The sequence below is a fragment of the Triticum aestivum genome, chromosome 1B, assembly GCF_018294505.1.
Source record: "Triticum aestivum cultivar Chinese Spring chromosome 1B, IWGSC CS RefSeq v2.1, whole genome shotgun sequence".
In the NCBI taxonomy this organism is placed as follows: Eukaryota; Viridiplantae; Streptophyta; class Magnoliopsida; order Poales; family Poaceae; genus Triticum; species Triticum aestivum.
The window spans coordinates 362,393,951-362,417,937 of NC_057795.1; the positions used below are offsets into that span (position 1 = coordinate 362,393,951).

The 23,987-nt window shown below is 45.2% G+C and overlaps 1 protein-coding gene across 1 annotated transcript; it reads right to left on the reverse strand.

Moving 5' to 3' along the window:
* Window positions 1-22,247: 22,247 nt before the first annotated feature.
* LOC123091406 (uncharacterized) lies at window positions 22,248-23,671 on the reverse strand. The gene has a single exon (XM_044512909.1). The coding sequence runs from the start codon at window positions 23,551-23,553 to the stop codon at window positions 22,321-22,323; it is 1,233 nt and encodes a 410-aa protein (XP_044368844.1). The 5' UTR covers window positions 23,554-23,671; the 3' UTR covers window positions 22,248-22,320.
* Window positions 23,672-23,987: the final 316 nt, after the last annotated feature.

Genomic DNA, 23,987 nt, shown 5'->3' on the forward strand with positions numbered 1-23,987 from the left:
AGCTATCTTGCCAACCGGATATGCCAATTTACCTGGTACCACATCGTGAAAAACAGTGTTTGGCAGTTTAAGATTCTTATCCGTCAATCCCATGCGACAGAAGGTTTCATAATACAGGATGTTAATGCTGCTCCCTCCATCCATGAGTACCTTAGTGAACTTATAACCCCCCACCTGAGGTGCCACCACCAAAGCCAGATGACCCGGATTATCAACCCGGGGTGGATGATCCTCTCTGCTCCACACAATGGGCTGCTGGGACCAATGCAAGTAACGATGATAGAGGCAAAGGTGTCCCGTGTTTCGATGAGATGGTGGCTATCATTTTGGTGGAAGTTGACTTTGACGATCCAACTACGAACATGCGAGGACGTCGTGCCTTAGCAATCGCTAAACCAACTCCGAGAGGTTATTGACCACGCCGGAGCATAATCAACCTGATCACGAAGGTCTATTTCCTGCAAGCAAATGAAGAACAAGCAAGAAACTAAGATTGCAATCTGGATATTGCGAATAACAGAGGAAAGCTTTATTAATGAAGGTGGGGTTCTGTGACGCCTTTGTCTGGTCGTTGAACATAAATGAAGTATGCGAAGTTGCAGCTATGGCGAACTTTTAATCTAAACAAAACCCAAAGTCTAAACGGTGCCCTAAGGGCTGTATATATGGAGGAAGAGGGGGGGGGGATTTCGTGGCCCTTGGTGGAGGGGTCCGAAATCAACCCTATATCTTGTTTCCCCACACATACGGACTCTAAAAATAGCCTATACTTATGTATTTCGAAATTACATGGGCCTGGCCGAATAATAAGGTGACGCAGCACCTAGAATAGCCCCGAGATGAAATTTATGAAGTGGCATCTTGTATATTTCGTCCAAGGCTTCATGCACCCATTATGGTGGCTTCAAAGTCCTGAAATCATCACTTGTAACTCCATTCTTGTTCCCCTTGCTCATGCCATCATCTCCATGCTTGTTCTTGCTCCAATGTTCATCCTTCTCCAAGCTAGGCCCTTCATTTGTAAGCAAAACAAATGTATCCAATTTAGGCAGCATCATATTCTCATGAACATTAGAATCATTACCAAGAAACGAAAGTACCTGATATTTTAATTGGCGTGCGCGAGCTCTAGTAAGTGGTCCAGTATATGTAGGAGTAGGGGCTGTGGGTGTAACAATGGTATTGATGTCCTCATCATCCTCCCCTTCTTCAAATGAAGTCGTCCTCGACGGAAGCTCGTCTTCGTCACCCAAATAAGGCTTCAAATCTGCAATGTTAAAAGTGGGACTAACCCCAAAATTTGCAGGCAACTCAAGTTTATATGCATTATCATTTATTTTCTCCAACACCTTAAAAGGGCCATCAGCACGAGGCATTAGCTTTGATTTGCGCAAATCAAGAAATCTATCCTTACGCAAATGTAACTAAACAAGATCTCCAGGTGCAAACACAACATGTTTTCTACCCTTATCTCCAGCAAGTTTATATTTAGCATTCATACGCTCAATGTTTTCCTTAGTTAACTCATGCATTTTTAAAATCAATTCAGCATGTTGTTTAGCATCAAAATTAACCTTCTCTGAAGATGGAAGAGGCAACAAATCAATAGGTCCACGAGGTAGGAAACCATACACAATTTCAAAAGGGCACATCTTAGTAGTAGAATGCTATGAACGATTATAAGCAAATTCAATATGGGGCAAGCATTCTTCCCACATTTTCTTATTATTCTTCAAAACAACCCTAAGCATAGTAGACAATGTTCTATTGACTACTTCAGTTTGTCCATCAGTTTGGGGGTGACAAGTAGTACTAAAAAGCAGTTTAGTCCCCAACTTAGCCCATAAACATCTCCAAAAGTGGCTAAGAAATTTAGTATCACGATCTGAAACAATAGTATTTGGCACACCATGCAAGCGAATAATTTCACGAAAGAACAAATCAGCAACATTAACAGCATCATCGCTTTTATGACATGGTATAAAGTGTGCCACTTTCGAGAATCCATCCACGACAACAAATATGCTATCCCTCCCCTTTTTTGTCCGAGGTAAACCTAAAACAAAGTCCATAGATATATCCTCCCAAGGAACACTAGGTACAGGCAAAGGCATATATAAACCATGAGGATTGAGTCGTGACTTAGCTTTTTGACATGTAGTGCAACGAGCAACAAAGCGCTCAACATCCCGTCTCATCTTTGGCCAAAAGAAATGTGTAGCAAGTACGTCCTCCGTCTTCTTCATGCCAAAGTGTCCCATTAATCCTCCTCCATGCGCCTCCTGCAACAACAAAAGACGAACGGAGCTAGCTGGAATGCATAGCTTGTTAGCATGGAACACAAAGCCATCATCAATGACGAACTTGTTCCATGTTCTACCTTCGTTACAATTCTGCAATACATCTTTAAAATCAGCATCATGCACATATTGATCTTTGATGGTCTCCAAACCAAATATTTTGAAGTCAAGTTGTGAAAGCATAGTATAGCGACGAGACAATGCATCAGCAATAACATTTTCTTTACCCTTCTTGTCTTTAATGACATAAGGGAAGGTCTCAATGAATTCAACCCATTTAGCATGTCTACGATTCAGTTTAGCTTGACTTTTAATACGTTTCAAAGATTCATGATCAGAGTGTATAACAAATTCTTTGGGCCATAAATAATGTTGCCATGTTTCTAAAGTCCGAACAAGAGCATATAATTATTTATCATAAGTAGAATAATTCAGACTAGGCCCACTCAATTTTTCAGAAAAGTATGCAACAGGTTTGCCATCTTGTAATAACACACCTCCTAATCCAATTCCACTAGCATCACATTCAAGCTCAAAAGTCTTATTAAAATCAGGAAGTTGGAGTAAAGGAGCATGTGTCAACTTATCTTTCGATACCGTGAAGGCTTCTTCCTGTGCGGTACACCAAAGAAAAGGCACATCTTTCTTTGTAAGCTCATTGAGAGGTGCAGCAATGGTGCTGAAATCTCTCACAAAACACCTATAGAATCCAGCGAGGCCAAGAAAACTCCTCACGTGTGTGACCGTTTTGGGTTGTGGCCAACTCTCAATAGCTTCAATCTTGGCTTTATCAACTTCAATTCCCCGTGGAGTAACAACATAGCCAAGAAAAGAGACTCGGTCGATGCAAAAGGTGCACTTCCCAAGGTTACCAAACAAACATGCATCACGTAAAGCAATAAAAACAACACATAAATGTTCCAAATGTTCCTCCAAAGATCTGCTATAAATCAGTATATCATCAAAATAGACTACCACAAATCGTCCAATAAAAGCACGTAAAACTTCGTTCATTAATCTCATGAAAGTACTAGGTGCATTAGTTAACCCAAAAGGCATCTCATATAATCCAAACTTAGTTTTAAATGCCGTTTTCCATTCATCTCCCAATTTCATACGAATTTGATGGTATCCACTATGCAAATCAACTTTGGAGAATATTGTAGAGCCACTCAATTTATCAAGCATATCATCTAGCCTAGGAATAGGATTACGATAACAAATAGTAATATTATTAATGCCTCTACAATCAACACGCATACGTGATGTACCATCCTTTTTCGGCACTAGAATAATAGGAACAACACAAGGACTAAGGGATTCACATATATAACCTTTGTCGAGCAGCTCCTGTACTTGACGCATAATCTCCTTCGTCTCCTCTGGATTGGTATGGTATGGTGCACGGTTGGGTAATGATGCACCGGGAATTAAGTCAATCTGATGCTCAATCCCTCGAATGGGAGGTAATCCCGGTGGCACGTCTTGTGGAAAAGACGTCAGCGAACTCCTACAAAATGTTAGTGACAGCAGGAGGCAAAGAGGAGGGCATATCCTCAAATGAAAATAATGCCTCTTTGCACACAAAAGCATAGCAAATAGATTTGCTGAAATCTAGCTCATCAATATCAGATTTAGTGTCAAGTAAACATGCACTTTTCAATTTAATTTCAAAAGCAACACTAGATGGTTTACTATTAGGCTTCATTTGTTGCTCAAATTCTTTTGCCACAATCTGATTTTCACTCTTATTTTTCTCCTGTTTTGCTTTATTAGCTCTATTAATATCATCTTTCAAAATGGAACCAGGAGTCATAGGCAGCAAAGTAATATTTTTATCCTTACGAACCAGAGTATAATGATTGTTTCTACCATGGTGTACAACATTTTTATCAAATTGCCATGGTCGACCAAGTAATAAGGAACATGCTTGCATAGGTACAACATCACAATCAACATAATCAGCATATGTAGAGATACTAAAATACACACGAACAGTATGTGTTACCTTAACCTTGCCGCTGTTGTTGAACCATTGGATGTAGTAAGGATGTGGATGTGGTCTTGTGGTGAGAGATAGCTTCTCCACCATCTCCATGCTAGCCAAGTTGTTGCAGCTCCCTCCGTCTATGATGACACGCACATAATGTTCCTTCACAACTCCCTTTGTATTGAACAAAATTGTGCCTCTAATTTGCTCAGCTTGTGTGACCTGCACACTCAAAACACGTTGAGCAACTAAACATTCATATCTGTCAGCGTCTTCAGGAGCCATGTATTGCGTCTCATGATCAGAATCAGCTCCACCGTGTTCTTCACTTGTAATAAGCGCCAAAGTCTCCTCATCATAGTCACTAGCGGACTCATACCCACCATCCTCAGTAGCAATCATCACACGCTGAGATTTGCATTCTCTCACATAATGACCTCTTCCCTTACAACGGCGACAAATAATATCACTTGTGTGCCCTGTTGATGCCATGGAAGAAGAAGAGCTCTGTGCAGGCCCGGCAGGTGCACTCTTGGCATATAGTGGTGGTTGTGCCTGCTTTCTTGTATCACGGCTATAGGTGGCACCCGATGGAGGTGCTGGTTCATTGGAAGTAGAAGATGCACGCGGTGTCCATGATGAAGGTCGACCTATAGAAAAGTTAGTTCGCGCCAATGCTTGCCGATCCTGCACTTCACGTTCAACTTTACAAGCAAGATGGAATAAATGAGTGATATTAGTATACTCTTATACTCTAGAATGGTCTGAATCTCTCTATTTAATCCACCCATAAAACGTGCAAGCATAGCTTCATTCTCCTCAACAATACCACATCTAATCATGCCAGTTTGTAATTCCTGATAATATTCTTCTACAAAAAAATTCCTTGTCTTAAACGCTGGAATTTTTGAAGCAATTCACGTTGATAATATGGTGGAACCCAACGAGTACGCATAGAAGTTTTCAAAGCATCCCAAGTAGTTGGAATAGGATATAATCTACAATGTTCAGACCACCATACACATGCAAAACTAGTGAAAGCACAAACAACAGCAGCAACCCATCTCTCCTCAGGATATTGCAAATATGTAAAACGTTGTTCAATTTCTAACTCCCAAGTAAGATATATATCAGGAACATATCTACCCTCAAATGGTGGAATATTCAATTTCCATTTAGGAATATGGTCATTATCTCGTACCCGAGGTGGTGGTGCAGGCCTACCATAGCGATTATTTGCATGTGGACGACCTGGTGCTAGTGCTGGTGGTTGCACGTAGTGCTGATTTTGATCAAACTCATCCCCATAATTGCCCGCATAATCGTCATCCTCCTGGGTACCAGTAGCAGCAGTAGCAGGAGCCAAAGAAGCATCAACAATAGGTACAGCAGCACCAGAATTTTGACCAAGCTCAACTGGAACGCGTTGTGCTCGTCCCACATGATTTGGACGCTGTTGTAGTTGTTGTTGTTATTGTAGAGGTGCGACAGGTGCAGCCGGCGGTGGTTGTGGAAGACGCCCGAGCAATTCATTAAACTTGTTATCGAGCTTTGTTTCGAATGTCTTCTCAATGCCATCTATCTTCTCCATGGCCTCTTCAAATCTGTTTAGCACATCTTGCACATGTCCACTCATCATTTGCTGAAATTTATCATGTAGCTGTTTGTTCGTCAGGTTCTCCCAATCAGTCTCATCGGCTTGTGATCCTGTCATGGTTAGCAGCAAATAAAAACACACAAGAATATGATCCTACAGACTACTAAGAAGTGGTGGTGGTGTATCACAAACCCGTCAAGCAAATCTCAAATTCTTACCAGTTCTTACCCAGCAGCAGGAGGTGATCGGCAACCGTTGTAAAACTCTCAAAGCTTGGATAAAGCGATTACCAGCGAGAGTCGAACGCACGACGTAGATGTATGTGGAGCTGGGAAAGCTTATAATATGATAGCAAAAAGGGTCAGCAATAATCGATTCAAAGATGCAAAGTTGAATAAACGCTCAACGACGGTACTGTGCTGGTCCTAGGCTAGACCGTGCTAGAGACGCGAGCCTAGAACACTAACAAAAACGGCGCTGCACGTAAACAAGGGAAAAGCACACTCTGGAATTTTTTTCGCTTTTTTTGCGCTGCTCTTTTTTTTGCGAAAAATCACTATAATGGCAAGTGTCTCAAAACTCTTCCCAGGTCAAACTGACAGGATGGGCACGAAATTTTTTTGACAATTTTTTTTTCGGAAATCAGGGCAGCGACGACGAAAAAGTGCGACAAAAAATCACTATGATGGCGAATGTCTCAAAACACTCCCTCAGACCTAAAAGTGGGATAGGGAAAAAATATTTTCGGTCGCCAAAATTTTGGCCTAAAAACTGCCTGGGGGTCTCCAGACTTTTTTTTTGAAACCTACTTAGGCAAGGAAACACGAATCGGAAATTAGATGGATCTCAGAAACAAACCTAATAGGAAAAGAACTCGGATTGGTGGTGGATATATGGTGGTAGGATATGGCAGCGATGGTGGTATATGATAGCGATGGTGGTATATGGATATGGATCGGTGGTATATGGCAGCGTTGGTGGGATATGACAGCGGTGGTCGTATATGGCAACAGCGATGAAGATGGTGCGGCGGCGGCGTGACAAACTGTGACAGAGCTCGAAACTCTAAAGGACTAGACGCCAAGACCAGCAACTAGACACGACGATGCAACCGCAAATTCAACAAAGCAAAACCCTAAAAAGATTATGCAAAGGCTCAGATTGGTTCGGATATGATGAACTAACCCTAATTTTTTTGTGGTTTTTTCATGGACTGTAGGTATGAAGAACAGGCTCGATCTAAACTACGAAAAACTGTAAAATCTCACTGAGCAACCTGGAAATCTGATACCACTTGATAGAGGCAAAGGTGTCCCGTCTTTCAATGAGATGGTGGCTATCGTTTTGGTGGAAGTCGACTTTGACGATCCGACTACGAATGTGCGAGGACGTCGCGCCTTAGAAATCGCTAAACCAACTCTGAGAGGTTATTGACCACACCGGAGCACGATCAACCTGACCACGAACGTTTATTTCCTGCAAGCAAATGAAGAACAAGCAAGAAACTAAGATTGCAATCTGGATATTGCGAATAATAGAGGAAAAGCTTTATTAATGAAGGTGGGGTTCTGTGACGCCTTTGTCTGGTCGTTGAACACAAACAAAGTACGCAAAGTTGCAGCTATGGCGAACTTTTAATCTAAACAAAACCCAAAGTCTAAACGGTGCCCTAAGGGCTGTATATATGGAGGAAGAGGGGGGGATTTCGTGGCCCTTGGTGGAGGGGTCCGAAATCAACCCTATCTCTTGTTTCCCCACACATACGGACTCTAAAAATAGCCTATACTTATGGATTTCAAAATTACATGGGCCTGGCCCAATAATAAGGTGACGCAGCACCTAGAATAGCTTCGGGACGAAATTTATGAAGTGGCATCTTGTATATTTCGTCCAAGGCTTCATGCACCCATTATGGTGGCTTCAAAGTCCTGAAATCATCACTTGTAACTCCGTTCTTGTTCCCCTTGCGCATGCCATCATCTCCATGCTTGTTCTTGCTCCAATGTTCATCCTTCTCCAACTAGGCCCTTCATTTGTAAGCAAAACAAATGTATCCAATTTAGGCGGCATCATATTCTCATGAACATTAGAATCATTACCAAGAAACGGAAGTACCTGATAGTTTAATTGTCATGCGTGAGCTCTAGTAAGTGGTCCAGTATATGTAGCAGTAGCGGCTGTGGGTGTAACAATGGTATTGATGTCCTCATCAAACAGGGTACTGCCGGTTCAACAGCGTTAACTGCCCTCTTGTGAAGCTTCTGATCGCGCTTGCACAAGCTAGTGGTAAAAACATGATACTGCCCACTATTCAACTACTTCGGGTGACTCTGATAACCCGATTGCTGCTGATTCCCCTGATTATTCTGCTGGTTGTCGCCACCCTGGTTGTTCTGATTGCCCTGATTACCCTGAAATCCTGAGCTTGAACCGCCTCCGCCGTAACCCGGCCCGTGAGATCCAGGACCTGAACCGCCAGACGGACCCTGATCATACCGGAAAAGATCAGAGTTTTTGAACTCCCGCATAATGAATCAATCCTTCCAGAGGTGCGTGGCCGGATTCTCCTTCATCCCGTGCTTTGGGAAAGGCTGGTTTAGCAGGCGCTCCAGATTCATGCCTCCATCGCGCTGGGGCGGTTTACCCTTACGACGCTGCGCATTACCCTGCACATTGGTGTTAGCCACAAAATCCAAATTGTCCGCTTTATGCTTACCATTGTTCCCGTGGCCCGCCGGATTATGCTGTTGCCCCTTGGTGTTGCTGCTCTTCTTCCTCTTCCTCGGCTTTTCCTCATCAGACTCGGGATCCTTGGTACTATCAGAGTCAGCTACTTAACCAGAGCTGCCATTAGTGTTCCCATATCATTGCAGTGACGCTTGAGTCGTCCCAACTTCAACTTCAAAGGTTTAAACTTGCAATTGCCCTCCAATGTTATAACTGCTGAATCGGTGTTGATGCGGTCTGATGAGTGCAAAATCTCCGAAACCCGGTGCACCCAATGGGTGGTTGACTCGTTCTCCTCCTGAACACAAGCGGCCAGATCGACAATTGACATGGGTTGCTTGCATGTGTCTTTGAAATTGCTAATAAACCGGCTCTTCAACTCGTCCCATGACCTGATGGAATTAGGTGGTAAACTCTTTAGCCAAGTGCGAGTTGTTCCTTCTAGCATCATAGTGAAGTACTTAGCACATGCCGCTTCATCCACATCCAGCATCTCCATCGCCATCTCATAGCTCTCGACCCATGACTCGGGGTGTAAGTCAGCAGTGTAATTGGGCACCTTCCGAGGACCCTTGAAATCTTTAGGCAACCGCACATTGCACAGGGCCAGTGTGAGATACGACACCCCCAAAGTGGTGAAAACAACTCCTGGATCTACTATAGTTGTTGCACGAACCGGCGTAAGTTGACGTTCCACATCCTGCGCAGCTAATCCGGCTCCTCGACGCGCTCGTCCTTGGTCCACTACATCCTATGCATCATTCCTCCCTCCTTCCGGGTTAGGCCTTCGTGGCGGATTATGGTTCCGTCCACTGCTTGATACAGCCGGTTCTTCAACATGCCTGTTGTAACTCCGGCTTGGGCAAGGGGTAGACTGAATCCTGTCACGACTGTAAGAATAAGCTTGCTACTGAACCATCGTTGTTTGGAGAAGATCTCTAGCCCGCCGTGTCTCAACCGCCGCTGGAGAATCACCTTCCATTGGAATAGCGACCAATCTTGTCGCCGCAGCAATCATATTATCCAATGGGGTAGGGAAGTGACCCAATGGTGTTGGCACGTATTGTGGCAGTTCATGGTTCTATTGAGGCGGGTCCATCATGCGCGACTGATCCGGTGCTCCTGTCCTGGGCGCTTCACCTCGGTTTTCTGCGGGCGGGTTACTGGTTCCCGCTCCTGGCATACTGAAGAGATTCCTTGCTTCGTAAACCGGTGGTAGACAAGACTGGTGCCTCCTCCTCATCACCTCGTTTGAAGCGTTCTGGTCCAGCATAAGCCGGTAAGATTCCGCATGAACTCGCTGAGCTTGGGCATCTAAAGCGGCCCGCTCTTCGGCCATCCTAGTCTCCTCAGCAGCCATGTCCTCCTTAGCCTGAGCTATCTGATCCCGCAATTTTCTGACCTCTGCATTATGCTCATCCCGATTATCCGGATTAACCTCAGTGGTCAACAATGTTGCTAAAGCGTCCAATAATCTGGACAGGACTTGAGCCGGCGGGCGCGCGGGGCCTCCTTCCGCGGCTGCAGATTCGGAAATCATTGCCGCCACTGCTAAAGATTGAGGCGCGAGCTGCGTACCGACCATGAAAATCGCAACCCGGTTTGGCGGTTCAAAGGGGTCGAGAATACGGTTGCCATCGAAACAACCCCCGAACCGGCTGTCCTGTACTTAATACAATGACTCGGTCTCTCCGGTGGATGACTCGCCAACGGAGTAGACGGCCATCTCACCATCAGATACCGATTCAGATTCGGTACCATGGATGAATCCTACGAACGCACGCTTCATGGCGGGCTGAACCCGGGCAGGGCTTCCACGCCGAGCCATTTCGACGAGGTCGGTGCGGATGTCCGGCTCAGGGCCCGGTTCATTGATCTTGCCAATGAAGACATGAATTCCCCCAAAGGGGACCCGATACCGGTACTCGATTGAGCTGGCGTCGGGGCCCCAGCCTGTGTCGTCGATGTAGAGCTTGCCGCGATGACTCTTGGTCATCCGGCCCACTGCATATCCCTTGAGTCATTCGAACTTGCCCTCCAAGAACTTGAAACCATCGTGCGATAGCCCCACGGTGGGCGCCAACTGTCGTGGAATTATCACGTCAGATGTCCTAGTGTGAGGACTTAGTCGTGGAGCCATCGCGACTAGGTTAGCTTAAAGGGGTTAAACCGGACAAAGGACACAGAGAGTTTATACTGGTTCGGCCCCTTGCGGTGAAGGTAAAAGCCTATGATCCAGTTGTGGTGGAATTGATGGGGTCTCCATAACCAGGGAGCGAATCCGCTTTGCCTAGTTCTCGAGTTGTTGTTTCTTGTCCCTGAACCGCCTTCGGGTCGTCCCTTTATATACACAGGTTGACACCCGGCGGTCTACAGAATCCCGAGGCCGGCTCATACATGTGTCCGGCTCGGTTTCTTCCTTTCCCTATCTTACAACACAAGTTACACATCTCATGGTGGTTTATGTCTATGGGCCCTAATCCGCCATTGGGCTCTGGGCCTCTAAGTCTCCGTGGTAAAGCATCATAGTCTTTGTCTTCATGGGCTTCAAGGTAGATGATTACTTGTGAGCATAACCCGGCCCCTCCTGGGCGGTTTATACTCAGTAGTTATATCCCCAACACTTCACGATGAACCCTTTATCACCTCCATAACCGAGAAACATTTCCTTAGTCCTCTAAGGATAATTTTGACCGTTGTCCAGTGATCTACTCCTGGATCACTATTGTACCCCCTTGCCAAACTCATAGCAAGGCACACAACAGGTCTGGTACACAGCATGGCATACTTTATAGAACCTATGGCTGAGGCATAGGGAATGACTTTCATTCTGTTTGTATCTTCTTCCGTGGCCGGGCCTTGAGTCTTACTCAATTCACACTTTACAATACAGGCTAGAACTCCTTCTTTGACTAATCCATTTTGAACTCCTTCAAAATCTTGTTAAGGTATGTGCTTTGTGAAAGTCCTATTAAGCGTCTCGATCTATCTCTATAGATCTTGATGCCCAAATACATAAGTAGCTTTACCGAGGTCTTTTATTGAAAAATTCTTATTCAAGTTTACTTTTATGCTATCCAGAAATTCTATATCATTTCTAATCAATAATATGTCATCCACATATAATATTAGAAATGGTACAGAGCTCCCACTCACTTTCTTGTAAATACATGCTTCACTATAAGTCTGTATAAAACCATATGCTTTGGTCACCTCATCAAGGTGTATATTCCAACTTCGAGATGCTTGCACTTGTCCATAGATGGATCGCTGGAGCTAGCACACATTTTTAGAACCTTTAGGATCGACAAAAACTTCTAGTTGCATCATATACAACTCTTATTTAATAAATCCATTAAGGATTGCAGTTTTGACATCCATTTGCCAAATTTCATAAAATGCGGCAATTGCTAACATGATTTAGACAGACTTAAGCATCACCATGGGTGAGAAAGTCTCATCGTAGACAACCCCTTGAACTTGTTAAAACCTTTTGTAACAAGTCAAGCTTTGTAGACAATAACATTACCATCAACGTTCGTCTTCTTATTGAAGATCCATTTATTCTCTATGCCTTGCCGATCATCGGGAAAGTCCACCAAAGTCCACACTTTGTTCTTATACATGGATCCTATCTCAGGTTTCATGGCTTCAAGCCATCTGTCGGAATCTGAGCTCATCATAGCTTCTTCATAGTTCGTAGGTTCGCCTTGGTCTAGTAACATGACTTCCAGGACAGGGTTACCATATCACTCTGGTGCGGAACATGTTCTGCTTGACCTACAAAGTTCAGTAGTAACTTGATCTGAAGTTTTATGATCATCATCATTAGCTTCCTTTCTAGTTGGTGTAGGCATCACAGGAACGGTTTTCTGCGAAGTGCTACTTTCTAATTCAAGAGAAGGTACAATTACCTCATTGATAACCCACAAGTATAGGGGATCAATTGTAGCCTCTTTCGATAAGTAAGAGTGTCGAACCTAACGAGGAGCTAAAGGTAGAACAAATATTCCCTCGTGTTCTGTCGACCACCGATACAACTCTATGCACGCTTAGCATTTGCTTTACCTAGAACAAGTATGAAACTAGAAGTACTATGTAGGTGTTGTTGGATAGGTTTGCAAGATAATAAAGAGCACGTAAATATAAACTAGGGGCTGTTTAGATAAAGAAGCAATAAAGTAAATATAGCGAGTGTGAAAAAGTGGTGGTAGGAGTTGTGAAATTGTCCCTAAGCAATTGACTACTTTACTAGACCGATAGCAAGTTTTATGTGGGAGAGGCATAAGCTAACATACTTTCTCTTCTTGGATCATATGCACTTATGATTGGAACTCTAGCAAGCATCCGCAACTACTAAAGATCATTAAGGTAAAACCCAACCATAGCATTAAAGCATCAAGTCCCCTTTATCCCATATGCCACAACCCCTTACTCGGGTTTATGCTTCTGTCACTCAAGCAACCCACTATAAGCGAATCATGACCATATTGCAACACCCTACAGTGGGAATCCCTCACGCTTGCGCGACACAGAAAGCATAATAGGACAGCAACATAACCACAAGCAAATTAAACCAATCATAGCAATTCATCAATCACCGGTAGGACAACGAAAATCTACTCAGACATCATAGGATGGCAAGACATCATTGGATAATAATATGAAGCATAAAGCACCATGTTCAAGTACAGGGTAGAGCGGGTTGCGGGAGAGTTGACCGCTTAATATAGATGGGGGAAGGTGATGGACATGTTGGTGAAGATGGCGGAGGTGTTGGTGTAGATCGCGGTGATGATGATGGCCCCCGGCGGCGTTCAGGCGCCACCGAAATCAAGGGGGAGAGAGCCCCCCTTCTTCTTCTTCTTCCTTGACCGTATCCCTAGATGGGAGAACGGTTTCCCCTCTGGTCCATGGTCTCCATGGCGTGGGAGGGGCGAGAGCCCCTCCGAGATTGGATCTGTCTCTCTGTCTCTCTCTGTTTCTGCAGTCTCGTATTCTGCCCTTTCATCATTTCTTATATATCCGGGGATCCGTAACTCCGATTGGATTGAAACCTTCGCCACGATTTCCCCCCCGAAAATTAGCTTTCTTGCGGCAAAAGAAGAGAAGCAACCGCCTTACGGGGTGCCCACGAGGGTCAGGGGCGCCCCCTGCCTCATGGCCCCCTCGGGCACTGTTTCGCGTTGATTCTTCTTCCCAAATCTCACAAATATTCCAAAAATATTCCCCGTTCATTTTTATTCCATTTGGACTCCGTTTGATATGGGTTTTCTGCGAAACATAAAACATGCAACAAACAGGAACTGGCACTGGGCACTGGATCAATATGTTAGTCCCAAAAATAATATAAAAAGTTGCCAAAAGTATATGAAAGTTGAATAATATTGGCATGGAACAATCAAAAACTATAGATACTACGGAGACGTATCAACATCCCCAAGCTTAATTCCTGCTCGTGCTCGAGTAGGTAAATGATAAAAAAGATAACTTTTGATGTGGAATGCTACCTAGCATAATCTTGATCATGTAATCTAATAATGGCATGAATATTAAGACGCGAGTGATTCAAAGACATAGTCTATAATTTGACATAAAAACGATAATACTTCAAGCGTACTAATAAAGCAATCATGTCTTTTCAAAACAACATGGCCAAAGAAAGTTATCCCTACAAAATCATATAGTCTGGCTATGCTCCATCTTCACCACACAAAATATTCAAATCATGCACAACCCCGATGACAAGCCAAGCAATTGTTTCATACTTTTGACGTTATCAAACCTTTTCAACTTTCACGCAATACATGAGCGTGAGCCATGGACATAGCACTATAGGTGGAATAGAATATGATGGTGGAGGTTGTGTGGATAAGACAAAAAGGAGAAAGTCTCACATCGACGCGGCTAATCAACGGGCTATGGAGATGCCCATCAATTGATGTCAATGTGAGGAGTAGGGATTGCCATGCAACGGATGCACTAAGAGATATAAGTGTATGAAAGCTCAAACTGGAAACTAAGTGGGTGTGCATCCAACTTGCTTGCTCATGAAGACCTCGGGCATTCGAGGAAGCCCGTCATCGGAATATACAAGCCAAGTTCTATAATGAAAATTCCCACTAGTATATGAAAGTGACAATATAGGAGACTCTCTATATGAAGAACATGGTGCTACTCTGAAGCACAAGTGTGGAAAAAGGATACTAACATTGTCCCTTTTTTGCGGGATTCTTTGGCCCCCTTTTTTATTTAGGCTTCTTTGGCCTCTCTTTTTTTTCGGGACAATGCTCTAATAATGATGATCATCACACTTTATTTACTTACAACTCAATATTACAACTCGATATCTAGAACAAAGATATGACTCTATATGAATGCCTCGGGTGGTGTACCGGGATGTGCAATGATCTAGCATAGCAAAGATATCAAAAAACGGACAAGCCATAAAAACATCATGCTAGCTATCTTACGATCATGCAAAGCAATATGACAATGAATGCTCAAGTCATGTATATGATGATGATGGAAGTTGCATGGCAATATATCTCGGAATGGCTATGGAAATTCCATGATAGGTAGGTATGGTGGTTGTTTTGAGGAAGATATAAGGAGGCTTATGTGTGATAGAGTGTATCGTATCACAGGGTTTGGATGCACCGGCGAAGTTTGCACCAACTCTCGAGGTGAGAAAGGACAATGCACGGTACGAAAGAGGCTAGCAATGATGGAAGGGTGAGAGTGCGTATAATCCATGGACTCAACATTAGTCATAAAGAACTCACATACTTATTGCAAAAATCTATTAGTCATCAAAACAAAGTACTACGCGCATGCTCCTAGGGGGATAGATTGGTAGGAAAAGACCATCGCTCATCCCCGACCGCCACTCATAAGGAAGACAATCAATAAATACCTCATGCTCCAACTTCGTTACATAACGGTTCACCATATGTGCATGCTACGGGAATCACAAACTTCAACACAAGTACTTCTACAATCCACAACTACCCACTAGCATGACTCTAATATCACCATCTTTATATCGCAAAACTATTGCAAGGAATCAAACATATCATATTCAGCGATCTACAAGTTTATGTAGGATTTTATGACTAACCATGTGAATGACCAATTCCTGTCAGTTCTCTAAATAGATATAAGTGAAGCAAGAGAGTTTACTTCTTTCTAAAAAGATATGCCCACGCTCTAACAAATATAAGTGAAGCAAAAGAGCGTTCCACAAATGGCGGTTTTCTATGTGAAGAGAAACATGCAATACAAACTTCAAATGATATAAGTGAAGCACAAGAAGCATTCTATAAAGCCATACTCAAAAGATTTAAGTGAAGTGCAATGAGCATTCTATAAATCAACCAAGGACTATCTCCTACCAGCATGGTGCATAAAAGAAAAGTGAAAACTAAATGCAAAAGACGCTCCAAGATTTTCACATATCGCATGAATGAAACGAATCCGAAAACATACCGATACTTGTTGAAGAAAGAGGGGATGCCTTCCGGGGCATCATCAAGCTTAGACGCTTGAGTCTCCTTGAATATTTACTTGGGGTGCCTTGGGCATCCCCAAGCTTGAGCTCTTGCCTCTCTTCCTTTTCCTAATATCTAGACCTCCTCGATCAAACACTTCATCCACACAAAACTTCAACAGAAAACTCGGTAAGATCCATTAGTATAATAAAGCAAATCACTACTCTAAGTACTGTTGCAAGCCAATTCATATTTTGTTTTTGCATTGTGTCTACTGTAATATAACTTTTCCATGGCTTAATCCACTGATAGAAATTGATAGTTTCATCAAAACAAGTAAACTATGCATCAAAAACAGAACAGTCTGTAGCAATCTGAACATTCAGCATACTTCTAGTACCCCAAAACTTCTACCAAAATTAGAAAAAATAAAAAATTTGTATAGAAAGACATTGCAAAAAGTTTCAGAACCGTTTGACGTTCCAGTAAAAAATGTAAAATCACGCACTACAGCCAAAGTTTCTGTCCTGCACCGCACAAACCAACAAGCATTGTAAACATCCTAAAGGCAAACCTTGGCACATTATTTTTATAATACAATGGATTTATACAAGGGGATACTTATTTTTGATGAAATTTTTCTGTAATTAAGATTCACAAAGTTTCCGTGAGCATGAACAAAGTTCAAGGAGCTCCCCCACTTCAACAATGCTTGTCTTTCTCACTTTCACTTTCCCTTTTGAAAAGTTTTGGGTTCCCCTCTTTATTTTTTTGTTTTTAAACTATATGAAAGCACACAACATAAATAAATGACTCTCTAAAACTTCCGGGTTGTCTCCCTTGCAGCGGTTTCTTTAAAGCCATTAAGCTAGGCATATAGTGCTCAAGTAATGAATCCACCCGGATCCCAAGGTATATCAAAGCCAATTTTATTTAACAATGATTTGTAATTTAGTAGTGAGCACAAATTAACATATATCAAGCAATGATGAAGTCTAACTCTCTTCCTATGCATCGGCATGTCATAAAAGAACAATTCATGCACACCAAGTAAAGGCCAATGCATAGTATAAGCAGTTTCTTACAATTCTATCATATTGGAAACATAGAGAGGCGGAGATATAGTTCCTCTCTCATAATAATTGCAAGTAGGAGCAGCAAGCACATGCATATCACGTTCATCAAAATTATCATGTGCAATGGTAAAAGGCAACCCATCAATATAATCCTTAATAAGCACAAACTTCTCCGATATAGTGTAGTTGGGAGAATTCAAAAAGATAATAGGACTATCATGCGTGGGTGCAATAGCAACAATTTCATGTTTAACATAAGGAACTATAGCAAGTTCATCTCCATAAGCATAATTCATATTGGCATCTTGGCCACAAACATAGCAAGCATCATCAAAAAGGGATATTTCAAGAGAATCAATGGGATCATAGCAATCATCATAGCAATCATCCTTCGGTAAGCATGAAGGGGAACTAAACAATGTATGAGTTGAAGAGTTACTCTCATTAGAAGGTGGGCACGGGTAGCTAATCTGCTCTTCCTCCTTTTGTTCTTCGCTCTCCTCATCATCTTTTTTCATCCAATGAGCTCACAGTTTCATCAATTTCTTCTTCCATAGACTCCTGCAAAATATTAGTCTCTTCTTGGACATCGGAGACTTTCTCAATAAATGCATCAATATCAGAATTGTATTCATAATTCTCATAGAAATATTTAAGTATAGCAAAATTTTCAGGTCTGTAAACAACATCATCAAGATTTTCACACTCTTTAAACAAAGATTCAATTTCATAAGAACCCATAAAAGCAACGAATTCTTCTATTTGTTATACATCATAGTAATCATATATACCATTAGCATAAGAAGCTAAGGTTTTATCATCATTAAATTTGCATGAAAAGGGAAGGTGTGTAGCCTTCATCCTAGAGTAACAAGTATAATCATATCTCAAGCATAGTTGACGAGCATACCAATGCAACATATGAATTTGATCCCATAATAGTTTCCCCTTTTGTGTCAAGCGATAATCCCTAAAGTATTCACGTTGATCCAACGTGTCTCCCATAACATAATTGAATGGGGTTTTCTCAGGATTACCAAAGTAGTACATAATATCTTTCACATAATGAGCATCTAGGGTTTTAGGAGGTTCCCCATCTCCATGAGTAGTAAGTACACCTATTTTTTTGGTATTTTGCGTTCCATATCCATAACTAAAGATAGAAAATAACTAAGAACAACAAATAAAAATTACTAAGTCATAAAGCAAACAAGCACACACGAGAATATTCACCCCACGCTATTACTCCCCGGCAATGGCGCCAGAAAAAGGTCTTCATAACCCACAAGTATAGGGGATCAATTTTAGCCTCTTTCGATAAGTAAGAGTGTCAAACCCAATGAGGAGCTAAAGGTAGAACAAATATTCCCTCATGTTCTGTCGACCACCGATACAACTCTACGCACGCTTAGCATTCGCTTTACCTAGAACAATTATGAAACTAGAAGTACTATGTAGGTGTTGTTGGATAGGTTTGCAAGATAATAAAGAGCATGTAAATATAAACTAGGGGCTGTTTAGATAAAGAAGCAATAAAGTAAATATAGCGAGTGTGGAAAAGTGGTGGTAGGAGTTGTGAAATTGGCCCTAAGCAATTGACTACTTTACTAGACCGATAGCAAGTTTTATGTGGGAGAGGCATAAGCTAACATACTTTCTCTTCTTGGATCATATGCACTTATGATTGGAACTCTAGCAAGCATCCGCAACTACTAAAGATCATTAAGGTAAAACCCAACCATAGCATTAAAGCATCAAGTCCCCTTTATCCCATATGCCACAACCCCCTTACTCGGGTTTATGCTTCTGTCACTCAAGCAACCCACTATAAGCGAATCATGAACATATTGCAACACCCTACAGTGGGAATCCCTCACGCTTGCGCAACACAGAGGGCACAATAGGACAGCAACATAACCACAAGCAAATTAAACCAATCATAGCAATTCATCAATCACCGGTAGGACAATGAAAATCTACTCAGACATCATAGGATGGCAACACATCATTGGATAATAATATGAAGCATAAAGCACCATGTTCAAGTACAGGGTAGAGAGGGTTGCGGGAGAGTGGACCGCTGAATATAGATGGGGGAAGGTGATGGAGATGTTGGTCAAGATGGCGGAGGTGTTGGTGTAGATCGCGGTGATGATGATGGCCCCTGGCGGCGTTCCGGCGCCACCGGAAGCAAGGGGGAGAGAGCCCCCCTTCTTCTTCTTCTTCCTTGACCTTCTCCCTAGATGGGAGAAGGGTTTCCCCCCTGGTCCACGGTCTCCATGGTGTGGGAGGGGCGAGAGCCCCTCCGAGATTGGATCTGTCTCTCTGTCTCTCTCTGTTTCTGCGTTCCTGTATTCTGCCCTTTCACCGTTTCTTATATATCCGGAGATCGGTAACTCCGATTGGATTGAAACCTTCACCGTGATTTTTTTTCCCGAAAATTGGCTTTCTTGCGGCAAAAGAAGAGCAGCGACCGCCTTACGGGGTGCCCACGAGGGTCAGGGGCGCGCCCCTGCCTCGTGGCCCCCTCGGATACCGTCTCGCGTTGATTCTTCTTCCCAAATCTCACAAATATTCCAAAAATATTCCTCGTCCGTTTTTATTCTGTTTGCTATGGGTTTTCTGCGAAACATAAAACATGCAACAAACAGGAACTGGCAATGGGCACTGGATCAATATGTTAGTCCCAAAAATAATATAAAAAGTTGCCAAAAGTATATGAAAGTTGAATAATATTGGCATGGAACAATAAAAAATTATAGATACGACGAAGACGTATCACTCATCAAGTTCTACTTTCCTCGCACTCACTTCTTTCGAGAGAAACTCCTTCTCTAGAAAGGACCCATTCTTAGCAACAATGATCTTGCCTTCGGATCTGTGGTAGAAGGTGTACCAAATAGTTTCCTTAGGGTATTCTACGAAGATGCACTTCTCCGATTTAGGTTCGATCTTATCGGACTGAAGCCTTTTGACATAAGCGTCGCATCCCCAAACTTTAAGAAACAACATCTTAGGTTTCTTTCCTAGTTCATACGGTGTCGTATCAATAGTCACCACGCAGTCGTGTTGCCGAAACTCATCCACTACCTCGCCATCTTCCTGGATCAAGAAGGCGCGGACGTCACCGAACTGAACGTGTGCTGAACGCGGAGGCGCCGTGCATTTGGTACTCGATCGGTTGGATCGTGAAGAAAGTTGACTACATCAACCGCGTTGTTAAACGCTTCCGCTTATGGTTTACGAGGGTACGTAGACACACTCTCACCTCTTGTTGCTATGCATCTCATTGATAGATCTTGCGTGACCATAGAATTTTTTTTATTTTCATGCAACGTTCCCCAACAACCTTAGCCTCCCTGGCAGCGCCCAATGTTGGGCGTCTGGGCATGCAACGCCATTCCTGCTCGCTTCCGTCGCGACCTTCGTGGCAACGCTGGAACTAGGTGATGCAGCCGCTGGTCCAGGTGAGTTTCCTGCCCGGGCCTGGCGTGCGAGCGGCGCTGCCGTAACCGTCGGCAGCCGACGGCTCCTTCCCGGCCGCTGCAAATCCAGCCAAAGAGCGACACGACGCGACCGTCGGCAGCCGTTGCCCCTTTCCGGTCGTCGCAGATCGATTCCTGGAGCAGCAACGCTGCGATCGTGGCCAACCGCGAGGATTGTGGCAAGCCGCTGCCCCTTCGCGGCCACCGCACATCGAGCACTGGGGCGGCGCCGCCGTGCCCGTGGGTAGCCGATACCCACCTCCATGGCCGTCGCACATCAAGCCCGGAGCGGCACAACGCAACCCGTCACTAGTCGTTTCCCTCCTCTATGGCCGCCGCACATCGTGCCCTGCTCATCGAGATGCTCGCGAGCTTGCACTGGAGATTTGCTTGGGTTCCTCGTGCTTGTGCCGCAACTCGTCGGGAAACCCGCCGGAGAGAGAGAGAGAGAGGGAATGGGGATAGAAGAGGAGTGGGGTGCGGGGCGGGATGGAGGGTGCGGGAGGGAATGGGGATAGAAGATTGAATCGTGGCCTATCTCGTTCGCGACGACTTCCTGAACGCTTTCGCCTGCTGACGTGGGACATAATCCAGCGCCGAGATTCGTGCGCGCAAACTAACAGTAGCAAGGGCGTTCGAGACGAGATGACGAAACATGGCATTCGGACTTATCGATTCCGATGATTTTTAAGGGCGATGTTGGTTTTTTTGGCATGATAATACATGTCTCATTTATATCATAAGAAATATAGTACAAGCCGCGTATGTACTGACCTGATAAAACCGAACAAATAGCTTTGCACAAAGAAACATCAATCAAGAATTAAAATTACAAACAAGACCGAAGAAACCTTTGAACTTTACACCAATGCATGGTTCATCCGCAAGAGGCACCATCATAGCAACCACCCAAAGAAAAAACCCCGGATCACCACTAGGCTCGAGCTCGACGCGGCTTCATCGCTGATATGCAGTTTTGCGGACCTTCAAGGTGGCTCGCCAAAGATCAATCCATTACCGTTGAACGAATCAAACCGGGGCAACACCCCAGACAATGCCATCGAACTCCAAATCTGGCACCCTCACATGACTAAGACGTTAGAGGAGGAAACCATATCTGCCATCCACGTATCACAAATCTAGCACATGATCCACATCTTCCAGATGTCGCTAATGCAGACCACAATCTACATCCGCTTCTGAACTACCTCCCAAGCTCTACGCCGGCGCAAACGCCATCAAAGCGGTGGAGCCCAAAGGCACAGGTCCACCAGAATGCCATTGCCCCCACACCATACTTGTTTGAGCAGACCGGATTCCAAATTCATCCATAACCATAAGACCGATCGCGTGGCGTCTTTGGAATAGGATGTGAAGAAACTTTATGACGGCGGAGGGGAGCCGCCGGAAGAACTTTGTGGCGACGGGCATCCTTCGTGAGGAGGACAGAAAGATACGTCTAAAAGAAAAATACATCTGAAAACCGGAATCGAGTGGTATGTGCCCATTTGATTTAACAATAACATGTCTGAGTGATGTCAAAGAAATTAACGGTGTTAACAATGCTCAAGGTTCCTAACCCTCACAAAAAATCGCAGTTTGATGTATGAATGTTGAAACGGTAGCAGTCAATTACAGGCTTAACAATGCTGGAGCTAATAATTTGGAAAGAACCAGCCACGGCGAGCCCAGCCGACCGAGGGCAAACCTCGCCGGCCGTCGTCGGGGTAGATCGTCTCCTCGAGGCGCGCCCACTGGCTCTCCATGTTCACCACCCTGACGACCCCGTCAGGGTGGCCCTGCCTATCCAAGAGGTAGACGCAGTTGGCGCGGCACGCCGGGAAGTCTGCCGGCGAGAGCGCGAACGCTTGGTTCCGGCCAAGGAACAGCGCGTGCCAACCGAGGTCCTCCACCCGCACCAGCCGCACGGCGCCGTCCCCGACTAATTCCACCCTGTGCACCTCGACCACGCGCGTGCTGCCGCCGCCGGCGGTGCTGCCCTCGTCGTCGGCGTCGGCGTCGCCCGCGCCAATGTCGTTGTCCGAGTTGTAGTCCGTCTCGTCGCGCACCGACACGAGCAGCAGCTGGCCGTTGCACTCCACCAGGTGCGCGTCGAGGGCGACGGACCTGCCGCTTCCTGGGACCAGCTCGTCGTCGTCGGATCCACCGCCGCCGCCGTCGCCGTTGACGTGCTCGAGCGGGATGACGGCAGGGGGCGCGCCGCACTCAAGCTCGCAGATGACGCAGAGCTGATTCTTGAAGGCCACGTAGAACCGCCCCCTGTAGTGCTCGACCCCGGCGTACCCGGCGGCGCTGAAAGCCAGGGGCGTCCAGGCTCCCGTGGCGGAGCTGTAGTACGCGATGCGGTCGGCCGGGAAGCCGGCGGCCACCGCGGCCCACTCGGTGGCCCCGCCCGGATCGGCCGACAGCACGACGGTGGCGACGTCGTGCCACTTCTTGAAGAAGGCGATGGGAGGGAGCGGGATGCGCCGGCCGGTGACGGGGTTGACCAGCGTAATCGCCTTGGGGACGGCCGTGGGGTCGGAGAGCACGAGGTAGCCGTGGGAGGAGGAGAGGTACTCCAGGCCGGGAGGCACGGCGGCGGCGAAGGGCACGAGGCGGCCGGCCTGGGAGAGCCAGAAGGACGACATGGCGGCGCCCTGGCCGGAGCGGTCGGTGCGGGAGCCGACGAGCCACGGCCGCGGGCGCCAAAACGCCGCCACGGCGGCCCACCTCTGGCAGACGGCGCGGAAGCGGACGCGGTCGGCGTCGGAGGGGAGCAGCGCGAAGATGGCGAGCACGAGGTCAGCGGGCAGCTCGGACCACTCCATGCGGGTACCGCCGCACGCCATGGAGGAACAGCTGCGCCGCCGAGGAGGAGAGCCCATGTACTATGTGTGTGTGACCCTTGATAAAAAATACGGAGAATATCCGGCGCGTTGCCTCTTTTCCTTTTTATTTTTCTGCGAATCGCGTCGCCGCTTTGGCTCCCTCCGACGGGGATTTTGCGGTGCCTTCATTTCGACGGAAAGAATTTGGAGGAAACTAAAGGAAATGTGGTGGCGTGGAACGCATGGATGGATGCGTTTCGGGTCCGGTCAATCCGGGGAAGTTTCGTAGGTGATGGTGCACGTGTTTTTTCCGATGGCCTAGCCGTCCCCACGGCTTTTTCGAGTTTCTATATGCCGATGGGGTTGTGGTGATGCACGTCCAGGCCGGCCTGGGTCACGTTGACGTTGCGTTGCGACGTGCGCGTGAGTTTTTTTGAGATAATATCACCGATAGTCATAGAACTGACGTTGCATGTTTAGTTTGGTGCTAA

Bases quoted from the DNA above. Each gene is read 5' to 3' on its own strand.
- LOC123091406 (XM_044512909.1), bottom strand. From the start codon at position 23,553: ATGGGCTCTCCTCCTCGGCGGCGCAGCTGTTCCTCCATGGCGTGCGGC.